Source organism: Amphichorda felina, assembly GCF_050947745.1.
Source record: "Amphichorda felina strain 45539 chromosome Unknown scaffold_5, whole genome shotgun sequence".
Classification (NCBI taxonomy): domain Eukaryota; kingdom Fungi; phylum Ascomycota; class Sordariomycetes; order Hypocreales; family Bionectriaceae; genus Amphichorda; species Amphichorda felina.
Window position 1 is genome coordinate 3,045,187 of NW_028145045.1, and position 22,566 is coordinate 3,067,752.

The 22,566-nt window shown below is 54.6% G+C and overlaps 8 protein-coding genes across 8 annotated transcripts; 4 read left to right on the forward strand and 4 right to left on the reverse strand.

The window, feature by feature from the left end:
* Window positions 1-1,043: 1,043 nt before the first annotated feature.
* Window positions 1,044-1,756, forward strand: ACO1O0_005799 (uncharacterized protein; the record flags this gene model as incomplete). Its single annotated transcript, XM_083195206.1, has 4 exons — window positions 1,044-1,112; window positions 1,287-1,406; window positions 1,475-1,582; window positions 1,634-1,756. 4 exons carry the CDS (start codon window positions 1,044-1,046, stop codon window positions 1,754-1,756), a joined length of 420 nt encoding a protein of 139 aa, XP_083050119.1.
* A 1,674-nt stretch (window positions 1,757-3,430) lies between these two features.
* On the forward strand, window positions 3,431-3,732 carry ACO1O0_005800 (uncharacterized protein; the record flags this gene model as incomplete). Its single annotated transcript, XM_083195207.1, has 2 exons — window positions 3,431-3,607; window positions 3,664-3,732. 2 exons carry the CDS (start codon window positions 3,431-3,433, stop codon window positions 3,730-3,732), a joined length of 246 nt encoding a protein of 81 aa, XP_083050120.1.
* Window positions 3,733-4,733: 1,001 nt separating this feature from the next.
* ACO1O0_005801 (VIT and vWA domain-containing protein) lies at window positions 4,734-7,329 on the forward strand (the record flags this gene model as incomplete). The annotated part of the gene is made up of 2 exons (XM_083195208.1): window positions 4,734-4,742; window positions 4,816-7,329. 2 exons carry the CDS (start codon window positions 4,734-4,736, stop codon window positions 7,327-7,329), a joined length of 2,523 nt encoding a protein of 840 aa, XP_083050121.1.
* Window positions 7,330-7,733: 404 nt separating this feature from the next.
* ACO1O0_005802 (uncharacterized protein) lies at window positions 7,734-8,742 on the reverse strand (the record flags this gene model as incomplete). Its single annotated transcript, XM_083195209.1, has 3 exons — window positions 7,734-7,985; window positions 8,049-8,487; window positions 8,558-8,742. 3 exons carry the CDS (start codon window positions 8,740-8,742, stop codon window positions 7,734-7,736), a joined length of 876 nt encoding a protein of 291 aa, XP_083050122.1.
* A 1,890-nt stretch (window positions 8,743-10,632) lies between these two features.
* On the reverse strand, window positions 10,633-13,226 carry ACO1O0_005803 (glycoside hydrolase superfamily; the record flags this gene model as incomplete). The annotated part of the gene is given in 3 exon segments (XM_083195210.1): window positions 10,633-11,949; window positions 12,009-13,169; window positions 13,188-13,226. 3 exon segments carry the CDS (start codon window positions 13,224-13,226, stop codon window positions 10,633-10,635), a joined length of 2,517 nt encoding a protein of 838 aa, XP_083050123.1.
* Window positions 13,227-15,096: 1,870 nt separating this feature from the next.
* ACO1O0_005804 (glycoside hydrolase 5 family protein) lies at window positions 15,097-16,504 on the forward strand (the record flags this gene model as incomplete). The annotated part of the gene is made up of 3 exons (XM_083195211.1): window positions 15,097-15,339; window positions 15,403-15,729; window positions 15,782-16,504. 3 exons carry the CDS (start codon window positions 15,097-15,099, stop codon window positions 16,502-16,504), a joined length of 1,293 nt encoding a protein of 430 aa, XP_083050124.1.
* Window positions 16,505-16,801: 297 nt separating this feature from the next.
* On the reverse strand, window positions 16,802-18,817 carry ACO1O0_005805 (Zn(II)2Cys6 transcription factor domain-containing protein; the record flags this gene model as incomplete). Its single annotated transcript, XM_083195212.1, has 2 exons — window positions 16,802-18,584; window positions 18,705-18,817. 2 exons carry the CDS (start codon window positions 18,815-18,817, stop codon window positions 16,802-16,804), a joined length of 1,896 nt encoding a protein of 631 aa, XP_083050125.1.
* A 1,761-nt stretch (window positions 18,818-20,578) lies between these two features.
* Window positions 20,579-22,474, reverse strand: ACO1O0_005806 (CRAL-TRIO domain-containing protein; the record flags this gene model as incomplete). Its single annotated transcript, XM_083195213.1, has 2 exons — window positions 20,579-21,033; window positions 21,088-22,474. The coding sequence occupies 2 exons, from the start codon at window positions 22,472-22,474 to the stop codon at window positions 20,579-20,581; spliced, it is 1,842 nt and encodes a 613-aa protein (XP_083050126.1).
* Window positions 22,475-22,566: the final 92 nt, after the last annotated feature.

Here is a 22,566-nt window from a genome sequence, read left to right on the forward strand (position 1 = left end):
ACGTGGCGGCGCAATATGACGGCCGTGCATTGTGTCCGTGCGCTGCTCGCCGAAGCTGTCTACCATCTACAAGATGCGCCGACGCCAGGATGAGGAAGAGATTTGCACTTCACCCGCTAGACCCAGTGTTACGATTACGGGCACGTTGATGTTGATTGTTGATCGTTCCTCAGCTGGGACCCTCTGTGAGACATCAAATGTTAGATGCCTACGAAGTACGTAGTATTCGGGTATTCGGAGTATTCCGGCCCCTGAAGAAGCAGCCCAAGTGCGCTGCTGTCGCGGATATCACTTACTCTACAGATTACTGAGTACGTAGTACTCGTACAGGTAGGTGCCGTCTTGATATTCCCCTAGCGGGACTTGAAAAGGGGAACACGGGTCAATAGTAGTCTTGGGCTATCCGGGGGTGGCGTCTAATTTCGCTGCCGCGTGGGCGGTTTTGGGTCTAGGCTGTCTAGGGAACCATGTACTTAAGCGGCTCAATGATCGAATCCAGGATAGACTTTTCCTTTGGGTGGAACTTGCAGCACGCGGGGGAATCGAGATCGCAGACGAAGCTACTCGTCTTTCAGGGGCGGATGACGGATCAGATGGTTACGGGGGATCAAAAGAAAGAAAGAAGATGCTTGAACCAGGTTGTTGGGTTTTCCTCAAATACTACTTCGTATATAGACTAAGGAAACGCGGGTTTACCAGAACAGGCGATGGTGCCTGGCTGAAAGGACGAGATTGTCTTATTGAGATCGCCCAATCGGCGAGAAGAGACAACACCAAACAGCGAGGGCCTTGGCGCGGGAACAAGGACTTGACTAATACAGATACAGACAGGATACACATGATGAACTCCAGCGCGCTGCGAGGTGATAATCGCAAGTCGAGATTTGTCCCTAGGTATAAAAGGACTAAGGGTTCTCTCCTGCCTTTGACTTCAACTGGGTCATCGCTCGCATCAATCTTTTTCCTTCTGCACCACCAGTATACACAGCACTCTAGCTGCTACATACTCACAAGTTTCTTCAATTGCCCGATCCTGGTTCAAGATGCGTCTCAGCGCTCTCATCGTTACCGGCCTTGCTGCCGTCGCCTCTGCCGCTGCCACAGCCGCAGAGGTCGGTGATGGCCTCAAGTCACTCGCCCAGAAGTCTCAGGCTCTCCATGACCCTGCTGGGAGCATCAGTGCCTCTAACGCTCCTCTCATGATCATAGCCCAGGGCCCTATTCCTGCAAGAGCCCCCCCCCTCGCCTAAATACTCCCATGTTCTTTTTGCTAATCTTACCCGCAGAAAATCCTCAAGGGCCTCACGGATATCTCTAGCACCGCCAGTGATCTCGTTAGCCAGCTCAAGGACTCCGACAAGTTTGGCGTTACGGACAGTGATACCATCCTTATCACATACCGCGCGGTGAGTGAACCTCCCATATTCCGGTGCGGCCCCCGACACTGACCTGTCGATAGCTCGTCCGAGTCCAGATAAAGCTTTTCAATACCCTCATTAGCAAGGCCAGCGTCTTAACCGAGGTAGCCATTGCTGGCCCACCCCTCGTCACCACTCTCCACGCCGTTAGTGTCGCTGAAGATGTGAGTTCTCTTTTATATCCTAGTCATCAATGCGCGTACTAACACGGAAAGGCAATTGCTGGCGCGATTGAAGACCTGGTGAATACGAGCACCAGAGAGGCTATTAAGGCCGAGGCTGCATCTCTGGACGCCGCCCTGAACATGGCCATTCACGAATGCGGCGGTCAGGAATAGATGGAGAAATTACATCCATCCAATCATGGAAGTGAGGCAGAGAGCGGCTGGGCGATATAGCGTGAGGTTAATAGTTATCATGGTACTCGTAAACCCTCCAGTTTAATCATTATAAGTACTTGACTCTTTTTCTGCACACTTCTCGCTCAGGCTTGATACGTGCTTAGACGTTTGGGTATGTCCGCTTTTGGCATGGGTGAGAAAGTACTCATTCGGTCAGCAGGATATGACAAACAGCCCTACATCAGGGGGATATACTACGTACGACGAACTTGTTCAGTATTATAGATACGGCGACGGCACGGGGCCGCGACTATCAGGAGACGACTCCACCACCGTACCAACAAATGGCCCTTTCTCCGCCAGTGCACCGAGTCGCACTACCACCGTGCGAATCCTCTCCATGAACATCAGATGTTATTGAAGCAGCCTCTCTCTACAGACTATATTAAGTTTTCGATAAGATTCCTGAAAATTGTGCGTCGATCACGGAGCTAAACGTCGACGAGCTGCAGCACCAAGCCCCTTGCGGTAGGGAGATCGACCTGGCTGATGCTAGCTCTTTAGCACTTGCCTGTCACTGTTATATATTCCGGGCTAGCGGCTTATTACAATGCGACTCTAATGTTTAGAGGCAGCCCCAGCATTTCTCGACCGCAATATCAGCTAGGAGTTTCTAAAGAAAGATTATATGCTTTTTGTTTTAATTGGGAGAGCTTAGCTTTGTTCGATATCTATTCGACATTAAAGCTTTTATGGCCAAATTAAGTGACCAAGATGGTGGGAATATATAGAGCGAAATTGAGTATCCAAGAATCATATGTGACTCGACTCTGTTTGGTGGCTGTGGGCATCTGGCGGCCTTAACCCACCGAGCTCACCTTTAACTAATACTGAGAAGGCAAGGTAAGTTTCCCCGCATATTACGGGGTACACACCATCACACGTCGTACCATTACAAGGAGGCTCAGCTTCGATCATTTCCGCATACAACACACCTCGCCTGAGGAAGAATACTCCTGGTTAGCTTACAATAAGCACTAACAGCAGCTAAAGACAAGTTGATTCGTTGGTTCTGAAACCTGCCTTGCTTATTCCGACAGAGATTATATTCTATACGGATAGAGTATATACAGGTGCAGTTCACTCTTCTCACGACAGCTGAACAAATCAGCATCCATGTCATACCCTACAGCGGCTGGGAGGATCAACTTCAGGCACGTCACACCCTCATGATAAGTACCTTCCCCGCCGGGTGACAGATCCGAGACATGAATGAACATATGGGCGGCCGTGGAAGCATTCCAGCCAACGACAATTCACTCTGATATATATCGTAGTAGCCTTTTTGTGCACAGTGAAGTCGTGGTAACTTTACTATGTACCTGCTTGTGGAAGCTGAAAGTCAGCCTGTCTTAAACCTGACCCACTCGGGCCACAGTACCAATCATACAGCTCTTGATTATTTCGAAAGATATCCCGAGCGACGATCAGAGAGTAATTATGGGAAGACGTCGTTCCGAGAATACACGTTGTAAAAAGTATAAGAATTCCCCATGTCTCGACCCAAACACCAAGTCTATGAATCAAACACAACGAGCAAAACCCTTCTCCAATAACCCCCCCCCCCCCCAAGATCCTTTCAAAGCAAACAATCCCCATCTCAAAGCAACAATGAAGGTTTCTCAGATCCCAATCATCTTCGCCATCCTCGTGCCGGCTATCGCCGCCTTGCCCGAGGGAGAGAAGTCCGACGTGGCAGCAAATGCCAAGGTCGACGCCGGCACCCTCAGCTGCGGCGCGGAGGGCTCCTGTGTAGGAGTTGGTGGCGGTGATCTCTGCAATGATCGCGTAAGTGCCCCTGAGAAGTCCCATGGCGGTCTCCATGCTAACCGTTGGCGACACAGTGCAAGCAATGCGAAGGTCCCAGTGGCAAATATACCAAGGGGGAGTGCGGCGGTTTTGGCTGGCAGTAAGTGCCATGTCTGATTTATCAAACACGGTGTCAGTTCTAACATTGCATTAACAGGACCTGCCAATGCTTCTATGGTTAAAATGCCCTGGTTTCGCAGAAACGCGAGGGAAGGCTACAAAGCATGATGGAAGTTTGGCGTCGCCGACTGCAATATCACATGCCAACCTCAATCCCTCGTTTATTCTGACTACCTATTTTCGGGACTCATAGTCTGCCAATGTCTTGTTCTTTTGGATCATATGGCTCTTTCTTGTAGTCTCTACCTACCTAACTAAATACAACGTGACTAGTGTTGAATGGAAAAGCCATATCTTTTTGTCATTTTGGGGTATAAAGTAATCCTTTACTTCACTGGGTTTATTGAGAAACTTTACCGAAAAGTGGTCAAGGTGTATTAAAAGCCATTCTCCCTCCATACTTCTAAATATAAAATAACCACTCTATCTCCGACCAGGCAAAAGTTGTCCAAAGCTGGATAGCATGTCGTCACCAACCACTGGATGCAGGGTACCTTGGGGGTCTAGGACATTTGCCTTGTTATACTGTTGTGCATTGCCTCCGCCGTACGTAATAGGCTGCAGCCCTCTAGCCTGCAGGATGCAGCCTGGAGCCTAGAGTTCTTGGCCCTTTCTTTTCTTATAGGCATGGAAGTAGGTTCTTCCCAACCAACACCTCTAGACTTACACACGTATCTATTAACTCATGTTATCACCTCCGCCCCCTCACCCCACGTCAGTTATTAGATGCATGACGCGTAGTGCTCCCAGGATTCCAGCAAGGCCTACATTCAATATCAGTCTCGACTCCATGTTAGTACATATAAGACGACACCCACCCACCTCGTAATTTCCATCGTTGGTTCCTCACCCTTTCCACAACAAAACTTAACGCCCTCTCCGAGCCAACGTGAACTACAAGGCCAGCAGCATAGACACTATCGAAACATCAACCTTAGGCAATGTCACGACGCGTGCAATGCGGGTGTTTCGTCATCATCGGGGGATGGCGCAAGTACATTCCCCTCCTCGGAGTCAGGGCCCACACCACCATCGCCGCCGATACCTCACGCACAACTCTTACCCAGACCTTTGCGAACCCGGACCCGGACAAGCCCCTCAAGGAGCTGCAGTACGTCTTTCCACTCTACGATGGCGTCTCGGTTGTGGGCTTCACTTGCACTATTGGCACCAAAGTCATCCGTGGCGTCGTCAAGGAGAAGGCCAAGGCCAGGCAGGTCTACGACGATGCCAAGACCCACGGCCTGGAGGCAGGTCTCCTAGAGCAGTCGATGGATGCAAGCGACGTCTTCACGTCCCGGATTGGCAATGTACCTCCCGGAGAGACAGTCAAGATCGATATCGACTATCTTGGCGAGCTCAAGCACGATTTCGAGGCCGATGCCATCCGCTTCACCATCCCTACCAACATCGCGCCCCGATATGGCCCATCGGAAATTCTACAGGGTATCTCCAATTCGACCGCCGAAGCCGTGAGCCCCGCGAGAGGATTCTCGGTGACTGTCGATGCCGAGATGCCCAAGGGCTCCGCGATCAGATCTATCCAATCCCCATCACACCCCATAACCGTTCAGATCGGCCTTTCCTCCACAGCCTCTTCCTCCGATGAGCCTTGTCTCGAGAAAGCATCTGCCTCGCTCTCGCTCGGCTCCGCTGACCTAGATCAAGACTTTATTCTCCAGCTCTCTGCCTCGAAACTTGGGGAGCCGAGCGCTGTGCTCGAGGTTCACCCGACCATTCCCAACCAACGCGCGCTCATGGCAACCCTGGTCCCCAAGTTTCATCTCCCAGCTGAGAAGGCCGAGATCGTCTTTGTGTGTGACCGCAGTGGAAGCATGGGCGATCACAACAAGATCGCCAACCTCGTCGCCGCACTCAATATTTTCCTCAGATCTCTGCCCGTCGGGGTCAAGTTCAACATCTGCAGCTTTGGGACTCGGTTCGAATTTCTCTGGCAGAGGTCCCAGACGTACAGTCAAAACACCCTGGACGAGGCCGCCCAGTACGTCAAGGATTTCCGCTCCGACTTTGGAGGCACCGAAATGACAAATCCCCTAGCCCAAGCATTTGAGCAACGGTACAAAGACATGAACCTCGAAGTATTCCTCCTGACAGATGGCGAGATCTGGGACCAAGGAAGCCTGTTCAAACTCATCAATGAGCAAATCTCCCAGAGCAACGGCGCTATCAGACTCTTCACCCTTGGTATCGGCAGAGATGTGAGCCATTCGCTCATTGAAGGGGCGGCGCGAGCTGGGAATGGCTTTGCGCAGTCAGTTGGCGACAATGAACAGATGACCAAGAAGGTGGTCCGCATGCTCAAAGGCGCGCTCATGCCGCATGTCCGTGACTACACGCTCGAGGTCAAGTACGACAGCGCAGACGGTGAGGATGAGGAGGAGTTTGAGCTCATTGAAAAGGTCACCGATGCCCTGAACCTTGGTGTCAGGGATGAAGAGACTGGGGTTCCCAAGAAGCCAATCTCCTTGTTCGACCCTTCGGTCAAGGACAAGGACGACGACGACGTTGTTACGGCCGATGCAGACTCCAAGTACGACCACCTCCCGCAGATCGAGACCCCACGGTATCTACAAGCCCCATCCAAGATTCCCTCTCTGTTTCCATACACCCGGGCTTGCATCTACGTGTTGATGTCGGATGACAGCGCCCATCGCAATCCCAAGTCGGTTCTGCTGAAGGGGACCTCAACTCACGGGCCTCTGGAGCTTGAAATACCCATCACCAAGCTGTCAGAGAAGGGGCAAACAATCCACCAGCTCGCAGCTCGCAGCTCCATCAGCGAGCTCGAGGAGGGCCGTGGCTGGATCTTCCACGCCAAGAAACGAGGCTCCGGCAAGCTCCTCAAGGAGGAGTTTGACGGCCGGTTCAGCGACATGGTGGAGCGCGAGGCCGTGAGACTCGGCCTCCGGTACCAGGTCGCCGGTAAATGGTGCTCGTTTGTTGCGGTGGCGGTCGAGGGACAGGAGGAGGAGGAATTGGACGTGATAGAATCACCGCATTGGGTGTCGTTGGAGAGGCAGGAGGAAGATGCGTCAAGTAACAGGTTCAAAAGGGCGAGATTGGACGGGTCTACGCCGCGTTTGCTCCCGTCTTTCGCCTGCAGAAAGGCCGCACCGTCTCCCAGCCGTTGGTCCGCACGTCTTGCCAGCCAAAATGCCAGTCAGGGATCACCCGCTATCAGGCACAGGGCCAGGGCTCGGAAGGCAAAGAGAGCAGTGAAGAGCGAGTTACCTAAGCAGGAAGTCCGCTCTGAAGATCCGCTGCAGAGTCTCGCGTCTCTGCAGACGTTTGTCGGCAAGTGGAGCTGGAGTTCCGCTCTGGAGAAGGTACTCGGTGTGGATCAGAAGACAGCAGGGGGAGTGGCGGAGGCTGCTGGTCTGGGCCAGGTTCAGGAGGATATTGTGGCGACGGCGTGCGTCGCTGCTTACCTACAGAAGAATTTATCTGGCGAGAAGGATGCTTGGGAAATGATGGTCGGCAAGGCTATCAGATGGGCACGAGAGCAGGTCGGCACGGGACAATACGACGAACTGGGCAAGGCTGTTTGGGAGTTGGTCTAATGACCAGAATGGCACTACGTAGGTTGGTTCACTATTGCTGGGATTGGCAGATGTATTCATATCTCTGGTGAGACGATGATGGTTTCGATGTGGCCTAGGGCGAAGCTTTTCATATCATAATGCTCTCTTACTTAGATCACAGTGTTCTATGTTCGATAGTATCTGGTATAACTTCAAATTTCGTAGTAACAATGAGGGTCAACATATTCTATTTGATAACATAAAACAAGGGTATCCAAAAAACAGTCCGTCAAAGCCGTAAAGAGACGTTCAAGCCGTTGCTCATCTAGTCGAAAAACCCCCCAGCGGAATATTTCATGGTCGCTATACCATTACCGACACAGCCAAACAGGAAAAGAAATTGTCCCTAGCGCACCTCTAGGCGAGGCAGATTTGTATTACCCTCAGGCGTCGACCTCGCTAGGAGGGCGATTGTCGGCCCACAGTCCGCCGTAACGCTTCGCTGCCATGGAGTAGCCCAGAGCGAGGCAGATCAGGGCTGTCCCCGCGACGAGGATGACATCTGGGATTATGATCCAAGCGAAATTGGTCTCATACATCAGCCGCGGCTTGGCGTAGCCGACGGACATGACGACCACCACGTAGAGCTGTCGAACAACGGTGATGGAACACATGGCCACGAGACGGCTACGCATCTAACATGTGCGTGTTAGTACAAGGTCCATCCGACTACCCTTGCATATTCTCGCATGACTCACAGATTCGAGGGACGTCCCGCGAGTCGCGCCAACGGCGTAGATCAGAGACCCGAATGCTTGGACCAGCAGAAGGGCGAAGAGGGTCATAGAAAGGGCCCGGTACGACCTATAAGGTGTGGGGGAATCTATCAGTGCAACAGTGGTGTACTCGAGGTAGACGAAGCGGCCGAGGCTCAGGATGACGAGGAGGAGGTAGCCCATGCGGGAGAAGGCGCGCGGAGTGCGGACGGATGGTGCCGTGGCCTTGCCTTGGCTGAGGCTGGAGGCATACCGCAGGCCGATGACGAGCTCGACCTGCGTGACGATGAGTGCCCCGAGGGCAACGGGCTTGAACAGGGCCCAGAAATTGTTGACTTGGTGTGTGGCCATCGAGTTTAGATAGGCGCCGTTGTACCAGCCCCATTGGATCGCATCAAAGGTCAACCAGAAGATGATGAATCTAGGAAGAGAAGCAGAAACAATCAGTGGGTTTCCCAGGGCAAGGGCGGGGATAGCTACTGGGAACAAACATTGTGATCAAAACGCCGGATGCTTTCAGCCAGGGCACAGCGTATCGGGCGCCATCGCGGTGTTGGTGGAGCTTGACAAAGGAGGACAGGTTGAAGATGATGCTCCCGAGCAGGCAGATTCCGAGGAAAACCACCGGCACCGCAAGGTAGGCGATGGTCTTGGCTTCGGAATCTATGGGGCCCATAGTAATATAAAAAAAAGAGAGATGATAGTTAGTCGCGGGTGGTAAATGTTGTAATTGTGTAAGCACAATCTTGGTGTTTGGAAATGGGGAGGTAATGGGTGGTGGAGGCACTGGTTTATTATATGTGGGTTAACCAATCCATCATGACATTCACAGACAGTGCCTTGGTTCATTTTACCATGCACAATGCACTATGTAGCAGGGCGCCAAAGCATGAATGCAAATAAGCTGCTGATCCTGTCGGTAGCATTGATGTCCACACAGCCACTGCATGTAGCGGGAGGATGGAGCGCGTGAGTGGGACGAGAATTGCGGCACAGACTCATCTGAGGTCACCGAGGTGGCTTGGGTGCTTGGCTTGTGGCGCTTGGCTTTAAGTGTTGGCTGGGCGTTGGCTGGGTGTTGGCTTGGGTAGAAACGCAGCGAGTTAATGACGGCTCTGGGGGCCAAATTGCCAACAGACCAATCAACTTGTCGCGCATGGGGGGGTCCTTGGGGGGCGCAGTCACTGGGCATCATTCCATTGTGAATGAGTTCCTTACAACAGGCAATAATAGCTGCAGCAACAGTTGCAGAACCCATTCCAGAGCGCAGGAAGAGGCAGCCAGCCTTGCAAAGCCTCAATGTGTATGCATGCATGCTCGCGGAGTCCCGGCCTTTTCCCCATGGGGCAGTCGTTACTACATGTACGGGTACGCTGTAGCGAACGGTGGCAGTGTCTTACGAGTTACCTAACCAACCGACTTACAGCCCTACAACCTACAACCCTAAAATACGTGTATCCTCACGTGGGCCGAAGGCTGTCCGTCCTCCCGTCCGAAAACATCTAGACACGTGAGATGTTGACCCGTCGAGGCCAAGACTCCGCGAGTTTCCCCATACGTACGCTACATGTGACCTTTCCCTCAGAGAACATTTTTCCATTTTGACCCGTCTCACATCCCGTGACATCCTTGACCTATACCATGTCTGTCCTCTCAAACTATACAACTCGGAGTGGTATCGTCCGATTTACCTTGGCGAGGTCCTCAACGAGCGATACGTTGTCGAGAACAAGCTTGGATCTTTCTCTGCTTACCTAGCCTGGTACTGACTCGCTCCGCTTCATGAATACTCCCCTGAGAGGAGATAGGAGCTCCTGGGCCAGCCCCGTGAGCTGCGCCTCGACCACCCGGATTGGAACTTTGGAGAACGTGTCGGGCCTGCCAAGTTTCTGCCAAACATGGTCAGTCTGGAACGAGTCTCCATCTGTGACTTTGGTGCCGCCATCTCTAATCAGGTTGGCCATGGCAACCAGGTCACGCCTTTCTTCATGGCCCCAGAGCGCATACACGGCCAACCACCAAGTCCCGCAAGCGATATGTGGAGCTTTGGCTCTATTCCCTTCTGGCTCTACTTCCGGGGTCTTCTTCCTTTTGGGGACGGTAAAGAATTCACACCAGGAAGCCAGCGCGGCAAAGCTCGTTCTCCAAGCCGAAGCAAATACTGAGATAAAAGAACAGACGCTATAACTATATGGGGCGGTAGGGAGAGTACTTTCCTCAAGATAAAGGCGCGGGATCAAGTAAATGAATATGGTAATCAATTCAAGTAGGTACGTACATTATAAAGTCACAAGGCACTTTTCCTGGTACATCAGCAAACCCACCCTTCCTAAAAAGAGGAAGGGTGACGAATCTAAGCCACCCTAAGTGTATGATGTCCAACCCCCGTCCTATTTCTGCTGTTGATGGAGCACTGCTAGAGCTTTTTAGATCCTGTTGGAAGATCCGGTTGAAGTCTTTTAAGGCCTCTTAAAATAGGGATACTCTCCGCTTAATCGGGGACCCTCACAGTGCTTTCTCGCTTTAAGGCGTAAATATCCATTGCTCCTACTTGTACTACAATGATTCAGTCCACTTCTCCCAAAGGGAGCACCGAGATGTAATCCAGCGGCGCCTGCTCAGCCCCATCGGCAGTTCCCCTGACCGTCAACCTGTCGCCCTTGGCAATCTTGACATTCTCAAACGTCACGCGGATCGCCGAGTGCCCGTCCAGATACTGGCTCGGGAACTTGCCCAGCTTGTACTCGGCATCGCCCTTCCACTTGCCAATCGCGCGGTCGTTAACGCTAACCTCGTACGTCGAGTTGCCGCCCGTGATGTCGTAGTAGTTGATGGCCAGGTTGTACCTCCCGTTGTCAAAGGGGAGGGTGACAGTCGCAGTTCCAGTCGAATTGGTCACAATGGCCGTGTATCCCGACGCCGTCTCGGTAGGGAACACGGACACGGGCTCGTAGCCCTCCAGCGTCATGTCCTCCGCCTCGATGCGCCATGGGTGGTTTCCCACACGACCGGCCTCATCAGGGATGCCAGACAGGTTGTAGTAAAACATGTTGATCGCATCTCGCCAGACAATGGAGTGACCGGCCTGGTACCGCAGGCGGTAGAGCTCGTGCTCGAAGCGCTCCTTGTCAATCCTGCCCTTGAGGCTCTCCCAGATCTCGGGGAAGGTGGCCGCCGTCTCGGCTCCGGCGTAGTGGGCGTCGTAAAAGTGCTGAATTACCGTCTTGCCAGAGTGCAGCTCAAAGTCGTACGGCACGTGGTGGAACCACAGCATGAGGTCGTCGGGGGTTGTCTCTGGGTCCTCGTACATCTGGGCGACCTCCTCCGGGTACTGGCCAGCGTTGCCGGTGCCGTTCCAGACGGTTCGGTCCATGCCGATGCTGTGGCTGTTGGCGCGAGTCCACTGACCCCAACCGTTGTGGTCCTGGGACGCAGGATTAGGGCCGTAGTGCGTGTAGAGGATGTCGGTCAGGGTCTGGACGCCCAGGTTGCCAGTGTAGCTCTCGTAGGCCGGCCACGACTTCATGGACAGATCAGTGATGACCTCGCGCACACGGCGGTCCAGGCCAAAAGTTAGGCGTGTCCAGTCCTCGAGGATCTCAACCGAGTCGAGCGTCGGATTCCAGGCCAGGCGCCCAAAGGCGTACAGGTTGGACATGGACATGTGACTGCCGAGCCATGTTGCGTTCAGGCCGACGTTGGAAACAGCTACGTAGCCGCCCAGGCTGCGGTTGGTGACCTTGCCTGACAGGATGTCTCTGACATGGGACTCCTTGCCATCGATACGCATGTCAAAGTCAAGGATGGTCTGCCAGAGAGGCGGGAGGTATACCAAGTGGCATTGCTGCCCAAGATATTCCTGGCTAACCTGGAATTCGATGGCCTATAGTGAAGAAGGTTAAGTATTGTTCTTGCCGCTTCAGTTTAGATATTATAACTCACCATGTGCGTGTCACGGAGGTTGGAAAACAGGGGCGAGACGGGCTCGCGGACCTGGAAGTCAATGGGGCCATACTTGATCTGGACAATGACATTGTCGTTGAACTCGCCATCCAGCTCCTGGAAGAACTCAACAGCAGCATTGGCACGGTCGGCGTGCCAGTCGTTCCAGTCGGCCAGGTGGTTGTACACAAAGGCACGGAACATGACAATGCCACCATAAGGCTCGACGGCCTTGGCGAACAGGTTGGCGCCCTGGGCCAGCGTGCGATTGTACGTCAGAGGGCCGGGCTGGCCCTCCGAGTTGGCCTTGACCAGGTATCCCGCAAAGTCTGGGACGCGGCGGTACAAGTCGTCAGTCACGTCCTGCCACCAGGAGATGACCTTCTCGTCGAGGGGGTCGAAGGTGTCGAGACCGCCAAAGTCCCGGGGCGAGGCAAAGTTCAGCGACATGCCGATGTTGATGCCCCAGGGGCGGAACAGGTTGGCAATCTCTTCAACACCATCCAGGTTGCTCTCGGTGAGGATCTTGGCGTCGGCGTTGACGTTGTTGATGACGATGCCGTTGATTCGGATCGAGGCCAGGAGGCGACCCAGCAGCGGCACACGAGAGAGATCCTCGCGGACGTGGCCAATGCCATCGTAGAAGATGGAGACACCGCCGTAGCCTCTCTCGATGCTGCCATGAGTTCCATTGTCCCAGAGATTGTCCCACTGGTTAGTCCAGCGGATGGGCGCGTCAGGATTGGTTGAGTAGGCGACTCTGCTGAAGTCGGCCTGTGCCAGCATAGACAGGTACTCGAAGGCGCCGTACAGGGCACCGCGCTCGTTGGAGCCAATGATCAGGACATCCTTGCCCTTGGTGTTGAGGTAGAATCCGTCCTCGACCAGATCCAAGGCCTCGGGCAGCTTCTTGTGCGCCTCCTTGTATGAGTCCACGGTGGCCACGACAATCTTGTTGCCACGGCCGCCTTTCCGTGGGTCGATATCCAAGTCAAGACCGAGGATTCCGCTGATGCCCGTCTGAAGCTCGGTGCCGGCCGTCTCGAGGGGACCGCCCTCTGACGCGTCGAGGGTGACAATGGTGCGAGGGAATGACTTGGTATGCCCTGCGAGTTGTTTCTTGGGCAGTCGTGCGTATCGAAGCCAGCCATCAAGCCCGTCCTCGGCGGTGACAGTCACCGCCGCAGCCAGGGCCGAGAGCCAGTAGAGAGGGCGCATCGTGATGTTTTCGACTCAGGACACTGCTTGGGTGATTTCTCCAACACTCTGCGGACGAGATGCTGTCTCATTTATCTTCTTGACGCTTCCAATGCAACCCCAAACAGCCGTTGCTCTCTGCCTAAACGAGATAGACCCCATCAGCTTCCACGAACCAGATATGCGCCCGCATTGCCCCAAGGACGCCGTCGCCGGTTGTATCTTTAGGCTAAAGTGTCGAACAGCGGCTGCGGGGAACATGATCCGTTGGAAATGAAGTGTGTTTCTAGGTCTGCGGAGTGCATGGGGGCCATGATGGGGTGTGATCTGCCGTTGAGCCGGGGTAGATGCTGCGTGTCATGTCCCAGTCACCAGGGGGGGTGTTCTGTTTGGAGTCGTTCCACGCGCATGCTGCATGGGAAACCCCAAAGCAGAAAGCACAGAAATTGAGGGTCAAGATAGACCAAGATCTGGTTCATCATGTCACCAGGCAAATGTAGGTCGATGAACAGAACGAAGCTGGGGCAGTGGGCATTTTAGGCTGTTGTCGATGTGGATTTTTCTGGGGAATGTCGAGGGGACCTCCTCACTCCTCAGACCTCTCCACTAGCAACCGGGAGTATCCGGGGTTGCGGGGACTCGTGAAGTAATTAACCCTGAGGTGGAGTGAGGGCTCGGGACAAAAGTCGGTCTTCTCGGCCTTAACGTCCGGCTGCGAGTCTGGTCCCGGTCCAGCAAAGGCCGATTCCGGCTCCGGCTATGTGGAATCGTGGATCGGAGTGCCGGAGTTTCTGCCGACATGAATCTCGGTGAGATGCGGGGACAAGGAGTTCCCGGGATTTTCATTGCTTCAGCCGGCAACCAGTTCCGAAACTCCTTTCCCGAGAACGTAAAAGGAGGCGAGCCCCCAGGCCCTCCAGACACCAACAGCCCATTGGGACTCTCAGCGATCCCCAGGCCACCACACAATGATACAACATCATGTCGGCTCGACAGGTGGCGCTGGTAGACTTGTTGCAAAAATCGTGGGCTATTCACTCACGCCCAGCTTATGCGTAATGATCCTTTCTCCCTGCGGCGTTATACCATCCCGATCGCCGGTCGGCATTGTGTTCTCGGAAAATGGCATGACTATTGACTATTGACGACCGTCAAGATGGGCCGATGGCTGGTACAAGCCGCTAGGCTCATCTAGAACGTGCCCCAGCAGCAGATGGAACCATTGACGGGGTTTTGAGGCCACAGCGCAGCATCATCTCCAGGTGGTGTTTGGTTGCCTGTCAAATCACAGCCAGAGGGGTCCCAGAGGGATCGTATCATGGAGTTGAGGGACCCCGTGTCTCATGCCATTGACCCCGTCGCGTGCCCCGTTGGCATTTAAGCTTATATCCCGCGGCCTGTGACTGTGCCTGAGGGCTGCAGATTTGACGTTACAGACCATGGAGAGTCGCGCTCCATCAGACACGGAGATTTGACTCTCCGTGGGGGGAGGGGGGGCATGACTGTAGACTGTCAGTCTGGGGAGCAGCATGGAGCCGAATCCAACCCCCAGATGGCCCCATTCCCCCCGCGCCGATCGCCCGTCTGCAGGTACTTGGTCGTAATCCCGATTCCCCGTGTTTCTGTGGGTTCTTCCTGAGGAGATTGTGCCAGCTGCAGTTTGCGTTGAATCCTGGTCTGCCCTCGGGTGTTTCCATGTTTCCAACAAGGCCCGTTGCCCCTTCAGGAAGTCGGCGCAACAGGGTCCGAGGAATTCAAAGTCCGGAATATCCTGATCAATGCCGGAGTATATAAGACGGGCTGGCAGCACGTCCAATGCTCCAGATGCTCGACATCAACACCAGCCCAGCAGATCTTCCTCCTTCGCCATCTTCCCGGCCATCTGATCACAATGCGCGTCTCTACCTCGACCATTCTGTCCCTTGGTCTGCTTTTGCAGCAGGGCCTCGCCGCGCCGGACCCATCCAGAGGCCGAGGAGGAAAGCATGACAAGCCTGGAAAGCACCACGGAGGAGGACACCATGGAAAGCCGCGTGCGGACGGCTTTGTCACCATCGAGGGTGAGAAGTTCAAGCTGGACGGCCAGGACTTTTACTTTGCCGGCAGCAATGCTTACTACCTCCCATTCGATGGTGTGCGTTGTCCCTGTTAGACCCCGCTGTCGCGACCCAGAACCCTCTCCGCTGACACTTCCCAGACCGCCGAGGACACCGTGAAGGGACTCACCGCTGCGTACGACGCCGGTCTGCGCGTCTTCCGTACCTGGGGCTTCAACGACAAGAACGTCACCTACGACCCCAACGGCCTTCCCCAGTACGGCAACGAGGGCGCCGGTCCCACCGACGTTGTCTTCCAGAGATGGGCCAACGGCACCTCCACGATTGACGTGACTCCGTTCGACAAGGTCGTCAAGGGAGCTGAGGCCGCAGGCATCAAGCTCCTCGTTGCCCTGACCAACAATTGGGCCGACTACGGCGGCATGGACGTCTACACTGTCAACCTCGGTGGCCAGTACCACGACGACGTGAGTTGCCCTTTGCCATTGTAGTACAACGTCTGCTGACTATTTCCCCTAGTTCTACACCGTGCCCAAGATCAAGGACGCCTTCAAGCGCTACGTCAAGGAGTTTGTCAACCGCTACAAGGACTCCAAGACCATCTTCGCCTGGGAGCTGGGTAACGAGCCCCGCTGCGGCGCCGACGGCACGCGCAACCTGCCGCGCAGCTCCGACGGCTGCAACCCCGAGGTGATCGGGGAGTGGATCGAGGAGATGAGCAGCTTCATCAAGGAGCTGGACCCCAACCATCTCGTGACCTGGGGCGGCGAGGGCGGCTTCAACCGCGACTCGGACGACTGGGCGTACAACGGCGCCGACGGTGGCGACTTTGACGCCGAGCTGGAGATCGACACCATTGACTTTGGCGTCTTCCACTCGTACCCGGACTGGTGGGACAAGACGGTGCCCTGGACCGACCAGTGGATCAAGGACCACGCCGAGGCTGGGCATGCCGTGGGCAAGCCCGTTGTCCACGAGGAGTATGGCTGGCTCACCGACGAGGCCCGCCTGGCCAACAAGGGCACCGTCAGCAACATCACGCGCCTGCAGGCCGTCGGCGGCTGGCAGAAGATCTCGGTCGAGGAGAAGATCCCCGACATGTACTGGCAGTACGGCTACAGCGAGTGGTCCTACGGCAAGAACCACGACGACGGCTTCACCATCTATCTCGACAACACGACCGAGTCTACGCCGCTTGTGTATGAGCACGCCGCGGCCATGAACTCGCTCAATGGGAACTAGGTGCCCGTCTTCTGATACTGGGATGATGGGTACTTGCAAGGGTATGGGCTGGTGAGATGCGGTGCTGGAAGTTCAACAGATGACAGCGTTGCAGAGTTACTGTTATGTATGTATGAAGAGATATTGTTTGTTACTATGAACTGAGATTGGGTTGATCCCATCATGAGACATTTAACATCCAGCCCCTCCAGGTGCGGCCTGCGCAGCCCATATAGCCGGTTGATCCCATCATAAGACATCGTTCGTATTCGTAGCAGCGCATCCAATGGTCGAGTGTTGCGGCCCGCACAACACGAATCACCAGGTGACCTTGATCTTCCTCCCCTCAGATCCCGTAATCAGATCTCGCCATGTCCGCACGCGAACTACTCCCTCCCCCCTACTCGAGGACGCGAACCCTGAGGCGTACGTTCGCGACAGCGGATGGACCTCCCCCTCGACTGGCACATGACCCTTGAGCTTCGGGTCCGTATCTGGGCCCCCGGCTGCTACTTGCTGCCGATACTCCCTGTCGGCCTCCAGTTCCCCCGCCAGGATGGCCTCAAACAGGGTGGCGATGGGGGTGTTTTCCAGGAAACCCTCGATGCGGGGGCGACGGACCATCTTTATGGCCTGCCGTCGCACCTCATGCGTCGGAGCCACCACCGACGCGATGGACAAGGGTGTCGCAAGTGGTGGGTTGGACCCCAGGACAGTCTGACGACTGCGTGACTTGATCGAAGCCTCGAGGGTGTATATCTTCTCGGAGAGGCGCACAATGGCCGCGCAAGCCGTCCCAAATGTTGCAAAGTCTTCGCTCAGATTGAATTCCTTGGGGATCGGGACGAGGAAGATCCTGATGGTGGCGAGATACGCCGAGACAAAGTAAAAGGACAGACGCAGCTGCGCCGTCTCCAGAGACTCGGTCTCCGTGTCGCCGCCGCAAGCCTCGTCGAGCTCCCAGCCAAAGACGGTCACGGCTTTGTACAGCTCCTTGAAGCTGTTGATGAGCGGCTTTTGCCTGGCGCCAATGCTGTTCACACCGGCTGCATCCCGCTCAACAAAGAGACGCTCGTATTCCCTGTTGTTTCTGTGCGCGAATACAACATTGGCATATACGAGCGACTCGGCGGCTCTGCTGGCCGCCGTCAGGTTCTCTCTGGTCAGGACTTTGGGCGCCTTTGCCGAGGCGCGAGGCGCCGAGTAGCTCTCCCAGACAGACCACACGGCATCCTCGGGGAACGCCAGGGTGGAGATGGTGAGAACGCCGCTGTTCGTCATTCCCTGGAGCCACAGATCGAGCCCAACGAGGACAGACTTCAGCGCCGACGCAGACACAGGCACCAGTGGGGCTTTCGCTGGAGAGATTGAACTAGCAGTCCGCGGGCCTCTCTCATGTTCCGGGCCGAAAATGGGAGGCGAATCACGATCTGAACTGAGTTCTTCTGCCTCGAGCTCGGATAGGAGATTGCACCCCGCCTTGAAGTGCATCCGCGCCTGGTCATAGAGGCCCTCCACCATGCAGACCGCGGTGAAGACGATGCTCGCGACGAGCGCCCTCCACTTGTCCCTGTTGGTGCGCGGGCCCGGTTTGATCAGGTGCTGGACGGACTGGTTGAAGTTCTGTATCGCGAAGGGGTTCCGATATGGCTTGGTCAAGCTCTTGGTAGCTGATAGGGCAACGTGGTCCTCGTAGACAGTTCCCAGGCTGATAATGGCGTGCCATATCGCAGGGTCCTCGTGGCACGCCCGGGGGATCTCCTCGGTCCAGAACCGAGAGTTGAAGGTGCCAGCAATGGCCGGGGCCGCCACGGACAGGAAGTACCGAAAGCTGCGTGTCTGCTTAGGGTCGCCTGACAAGAACTGCAGTCGTGCTCCCGGCCCTAGGGGTACCATCGCGGAGTCCTCAGGCGGTGTCGAATCCCTAGAGAGCGACAGGGCGGGGGTTGCCGAACCCGTCGTCGAGGAGGTGTTTGAAGATCGCGCATTCGTAAACGAGGCCCAATGAGCCGGGTCCGTCGCGTAGCCGTCACATTTTCGGCCCGTAGAAACGCAGCGGTTGCATGCCGGCCGTTGCTCGTCACATCGCACTCTGCGGATCCTAGAGAGTGTATTTAGTATTTAGCATATGGTGCGGGGCGGCGGGCGGCTCGTCCCGTCACTCCCGTGGTGGGTTGGTGGCTGGCACGGCGCCAAGATTCCTTCGTGGCCCATTACTTACTTGCAAGTTTTACACCCCGTCCGGACTTTATTATGAAAGGCCCTCTTGCCCTTGGTTCGGGAACGCCCAGAACCGGCGATGGAGCTGTCGGAGCCGTTGGATGGCCGCGTCATGGATAGAACTAGCGATGAACAGATGGTGATAGGGAGATGATGATTATTGGCGACGCGGTCTAGGAGTGGTAGAGGTCGAGGCCTATGTCACGAGATACGACCCCAAAGCAGCACAAGTCGCATTGCCGTCTATTAAGCTTTGGGTTCCGCGGGGTCGCCGCAGGCTCGTAAATACTTTATAGATGTCGGTAGAATGGCGAAGAAGGATGAAGTCGAAGTAAGCCTAGATCTGGTGGGTGACGTCTCCCGGGCGAGATTACCCATGTCGATCGTCTTCACCGCCACACCTTCCCACTCGTCAATGCAGTAGTGGCTTGAGTCAATAATCTTAGCCCCCAATCACGATTGCATACAGCTGTGGCGGTGCGTAGCTGACAACGTCGGCAAGTACGATTGGATCGGTTGGATGTGGTTCATGGCAAGCGCGACTAACCCGATTGGTCCGCAGTCGGTTGCCTGCCTACGAGTATACGAATTAGGAATAAAGATTCATGCTTATTCTGGAATACGCTGTAATACCTAACGGCATGTCACTTCATGTCTCCTCAGCATAAAGATCGATATGTCATTACTTCACTTCGAGTTCGAGCACACTTCAGCCGTTCGCGATCAATCGCTCGGGCACCAAAGTCCTCTAATGCAGGGCTGAGGGTTAACGACGTATTCGACATTTCTACTGACCGTGATATGATCGTAACATGATCTGAGAATTTATCACGACTAGAATTTCGACTACAGCGGAGTCTCAAGGGTAAGAGGAGAGTGATACGCCATAGTATTGGCCTATGGCACGACTCTGCGCTGAAATAGAGCCAGCTTCCATCAGCAAATCCGAGTTCAGTTCATGATGTTAATTGGTCACCTGTCCTACATATAAGTAAGGAATTATTGCACAACCACTCGTGAACTCTTCTAGTTTGCCTTTGTCGTCAGCGGGCGTCTTATAGTCGTCAACTTGCTCTACACTAGATTTGTGCACAAGATCGCAAAGAAGAATATGACGGCAAAGCACTTCTTGCATGATACGTATGAGGCCATATGGCCAAATTAGGTAAGATTTCGCGAATAAAACTGTGCTCTTAGCAAGTGAACACTGGATTTCTACAGGCTCAAGGTACGTATATCCCTCAGATGTCCTGTTGATAATAGACTGGTATTCAGTCTATGCAACCAGCGAGATATTTAATGTAGACTATAGTGGACAGGATTCACGCTATCTCCTCGGTGATATGGCTATCTTGTTGGGCCCACGAACACCTGAACAATCCCTTCCTCGATATGAAAATCCAAACCATACGGACTACGCCGCCCGAGTAGTTCCATCTACCCCACGGGCGGATACACTGGGGAACCAAAGTCATCAGGATCGATGAGATCCTTCTAGTTGCCGCTGCGGGAGGTGACAGGATGAGCCGCAAGCCTATCCTGTTCATGTACCCAGGTAAGTAAAGCCGGTCCCTTCCCCACTCGTGCAACATAGTTGCTAAGCTGGCATTCTCACGCTGGTTGCTACTGCTGTGGCTGAGGCCCTGCTCTGGGAGTTCCATCGTGCAGAGCTGCTCGCCACTCGACCTCAACTCCCTCATGCCTTGGCCCGCGACAGTCGGGTTGATCTAGACATATTTGAGGTGGGCGGGGTGATCTATGTTGGGATACATGGCAAAGAACCCTGCCATATTCTCGTACTCGAGTTCGGTGTCGCACAAGTTGGCAAAGTAATTTTTCGTAGCAGATAATAGCTGTTCTAGCATGCTCCCGTCTTCACTTTTTGCTTCCACTGAATGCACTATAGTTGATCGAGCCGTCGCTGTTCAGCGCCCCCATCCGGTCGTAGTAGTTCCTCGTCCTGATATAGGGATCAAGCCTCCAGTAGTTCTCAAACAGCTGCTTCGCCACGTCGTTCCTTTTCGAGGTCCTCTCCCTGCATTCTTCTGATCCAGGGCTCGTAACAACCCACTGTGAAGTCTCACTGTCGAAATTGTTCGCCAGCGCATCTCGCTCCTCCTGCACCGCCGCCCTCTTTTCCACGTCCGCCATCTTGTCGTTCTCCCCCGGCACAGGCTCAATGTATTCGTATACCCATGTATCAGATCCTCCGAGGTGGCTCTCTAAGCACTCCATGGGAATGAATTTTACCAGGTCGGCCGTCTTGCGTGTAAAGTGGACCTTGCTCGCGATGACAGGGTCCATCCAGCCCTTGACAACGCTCCAGATGCCTATATTCCTCGTCAGCAAATATGCTTCTCAGCGTAGATTGAGCGTAAGCATACCCCAGAAGACAAACGGAGCATTGTGCACAATCATCAAGGCCAGTGTCTCCGGGTACCGCGCCTCAAACACCTCCAGAATAAACTTGACCAGATGAAAGTCCATATTACGCAGCCCAAAGCCCGTCAGGTCGAAGATCAGACAGGCCTTGTCGTTTGGCTCTCGGGCAAGGACACGGAGACTCTCGATATTGTGCAAGACAAAGTTCTCCATAGTCTTGCTCGACTGCTGGTGGGGGTGGTGGTGCTTGACCTTGACCGAGTAGACGGGGCGGTTGTGGATGTCTATGCCACGCACGTAGCATTTTCCGGAGCGATACTGCTCGATGAAATTGATGTCATCCTTGGTGGGCGAGTCCTTGAGTGCGACGGCTTCACCTTGGCGGATAATGGTCTCTTCCATGTTATGGTCGCTGCGCCAGCTGACAGCCGACACGAGCATCTCCATGGCCTTGACAGGATCCCACTTGCGGGCCCGGAGAAATCGGAGGACCAGGGAGTCGGGATGGTCCGTCTTGACAAACTCCCAGAAGCCATGTCGGAAAGCCTCGGGCGTCTTGTGGTGCATGACCTTCTGGAAGTGGGTCGTCTTGTCTGGTGTCGTGCGCAGGATCTCGGGCTCGACTTCTATGGAATTGACGGCACCCTTGGCGTCAGCGACGTCTTTGGAATCGCCATTTGTATCAGCAAATTCTTTAGACTCAAGAGCATCTTTGGACTCAGTGACGTCTCCGTTTGTTTTGGTAGCATCTCCGTTGGTAGTCACAGCATCTTCAGTAAATTCGGCAGCATCTCCGTTGCTAGTTGCAACCTCTCCATTGGTTCTGGAAGCATCTCCATTGGTATTCGCGGCCTCTCCGTTGGTGTTGCTGTGCTCTCTGTTGGTGTTGCTGTGCTCTCCGTTGGTGCTGCTGTGCTCTCCGTTGGTGTTGCTGTGCTCTCCATTGGTATTCGCGGCCTCTCCGTTGGTGTTGCTATGCTCTCCGTTGGTGTTGCTGTGCTCTCCGTTGGTGCTGCTGTGCTCTCCGTTGGTGTTGCTGTGCTCTCCGTTGGTGTTGCTGTGCTCTCCGTTGGTGTTGCCATCCTCTCTATTGGATTTGGTGTCGTCTCCATTGGGTTTGCCGTCCTCTCTATTGGATTTGGTGTCCTCTTCGTTGGGTTTGCCGTCCTCTCCGTTAGATTTAGTGTCCTTTCTATTGGATTTGGTGTCCTCTCCATTTGTCTTGGCGGTCTCCCCATTCGCGTCGGTGTTGCCATTGACCGTGGCTGGCTTCTTCCCAATGTCCTTGTGGCCGCAGAGGCGCAGGATATGGACCCAGCATTGCTGGAGGAGACGTTCCTCGTCGAGGGTGAGGTAGCCGACGTGGCCAGCGGTGGTATCTTCCTCCATGTCAGCGGCAGGCTGGTTGTAGACTTGTGGAAGTTGTGGTCAAAGAGGGGCGCTCTCTACAGCGCAGGGTGGAGCGTAAGGACGAGATACGA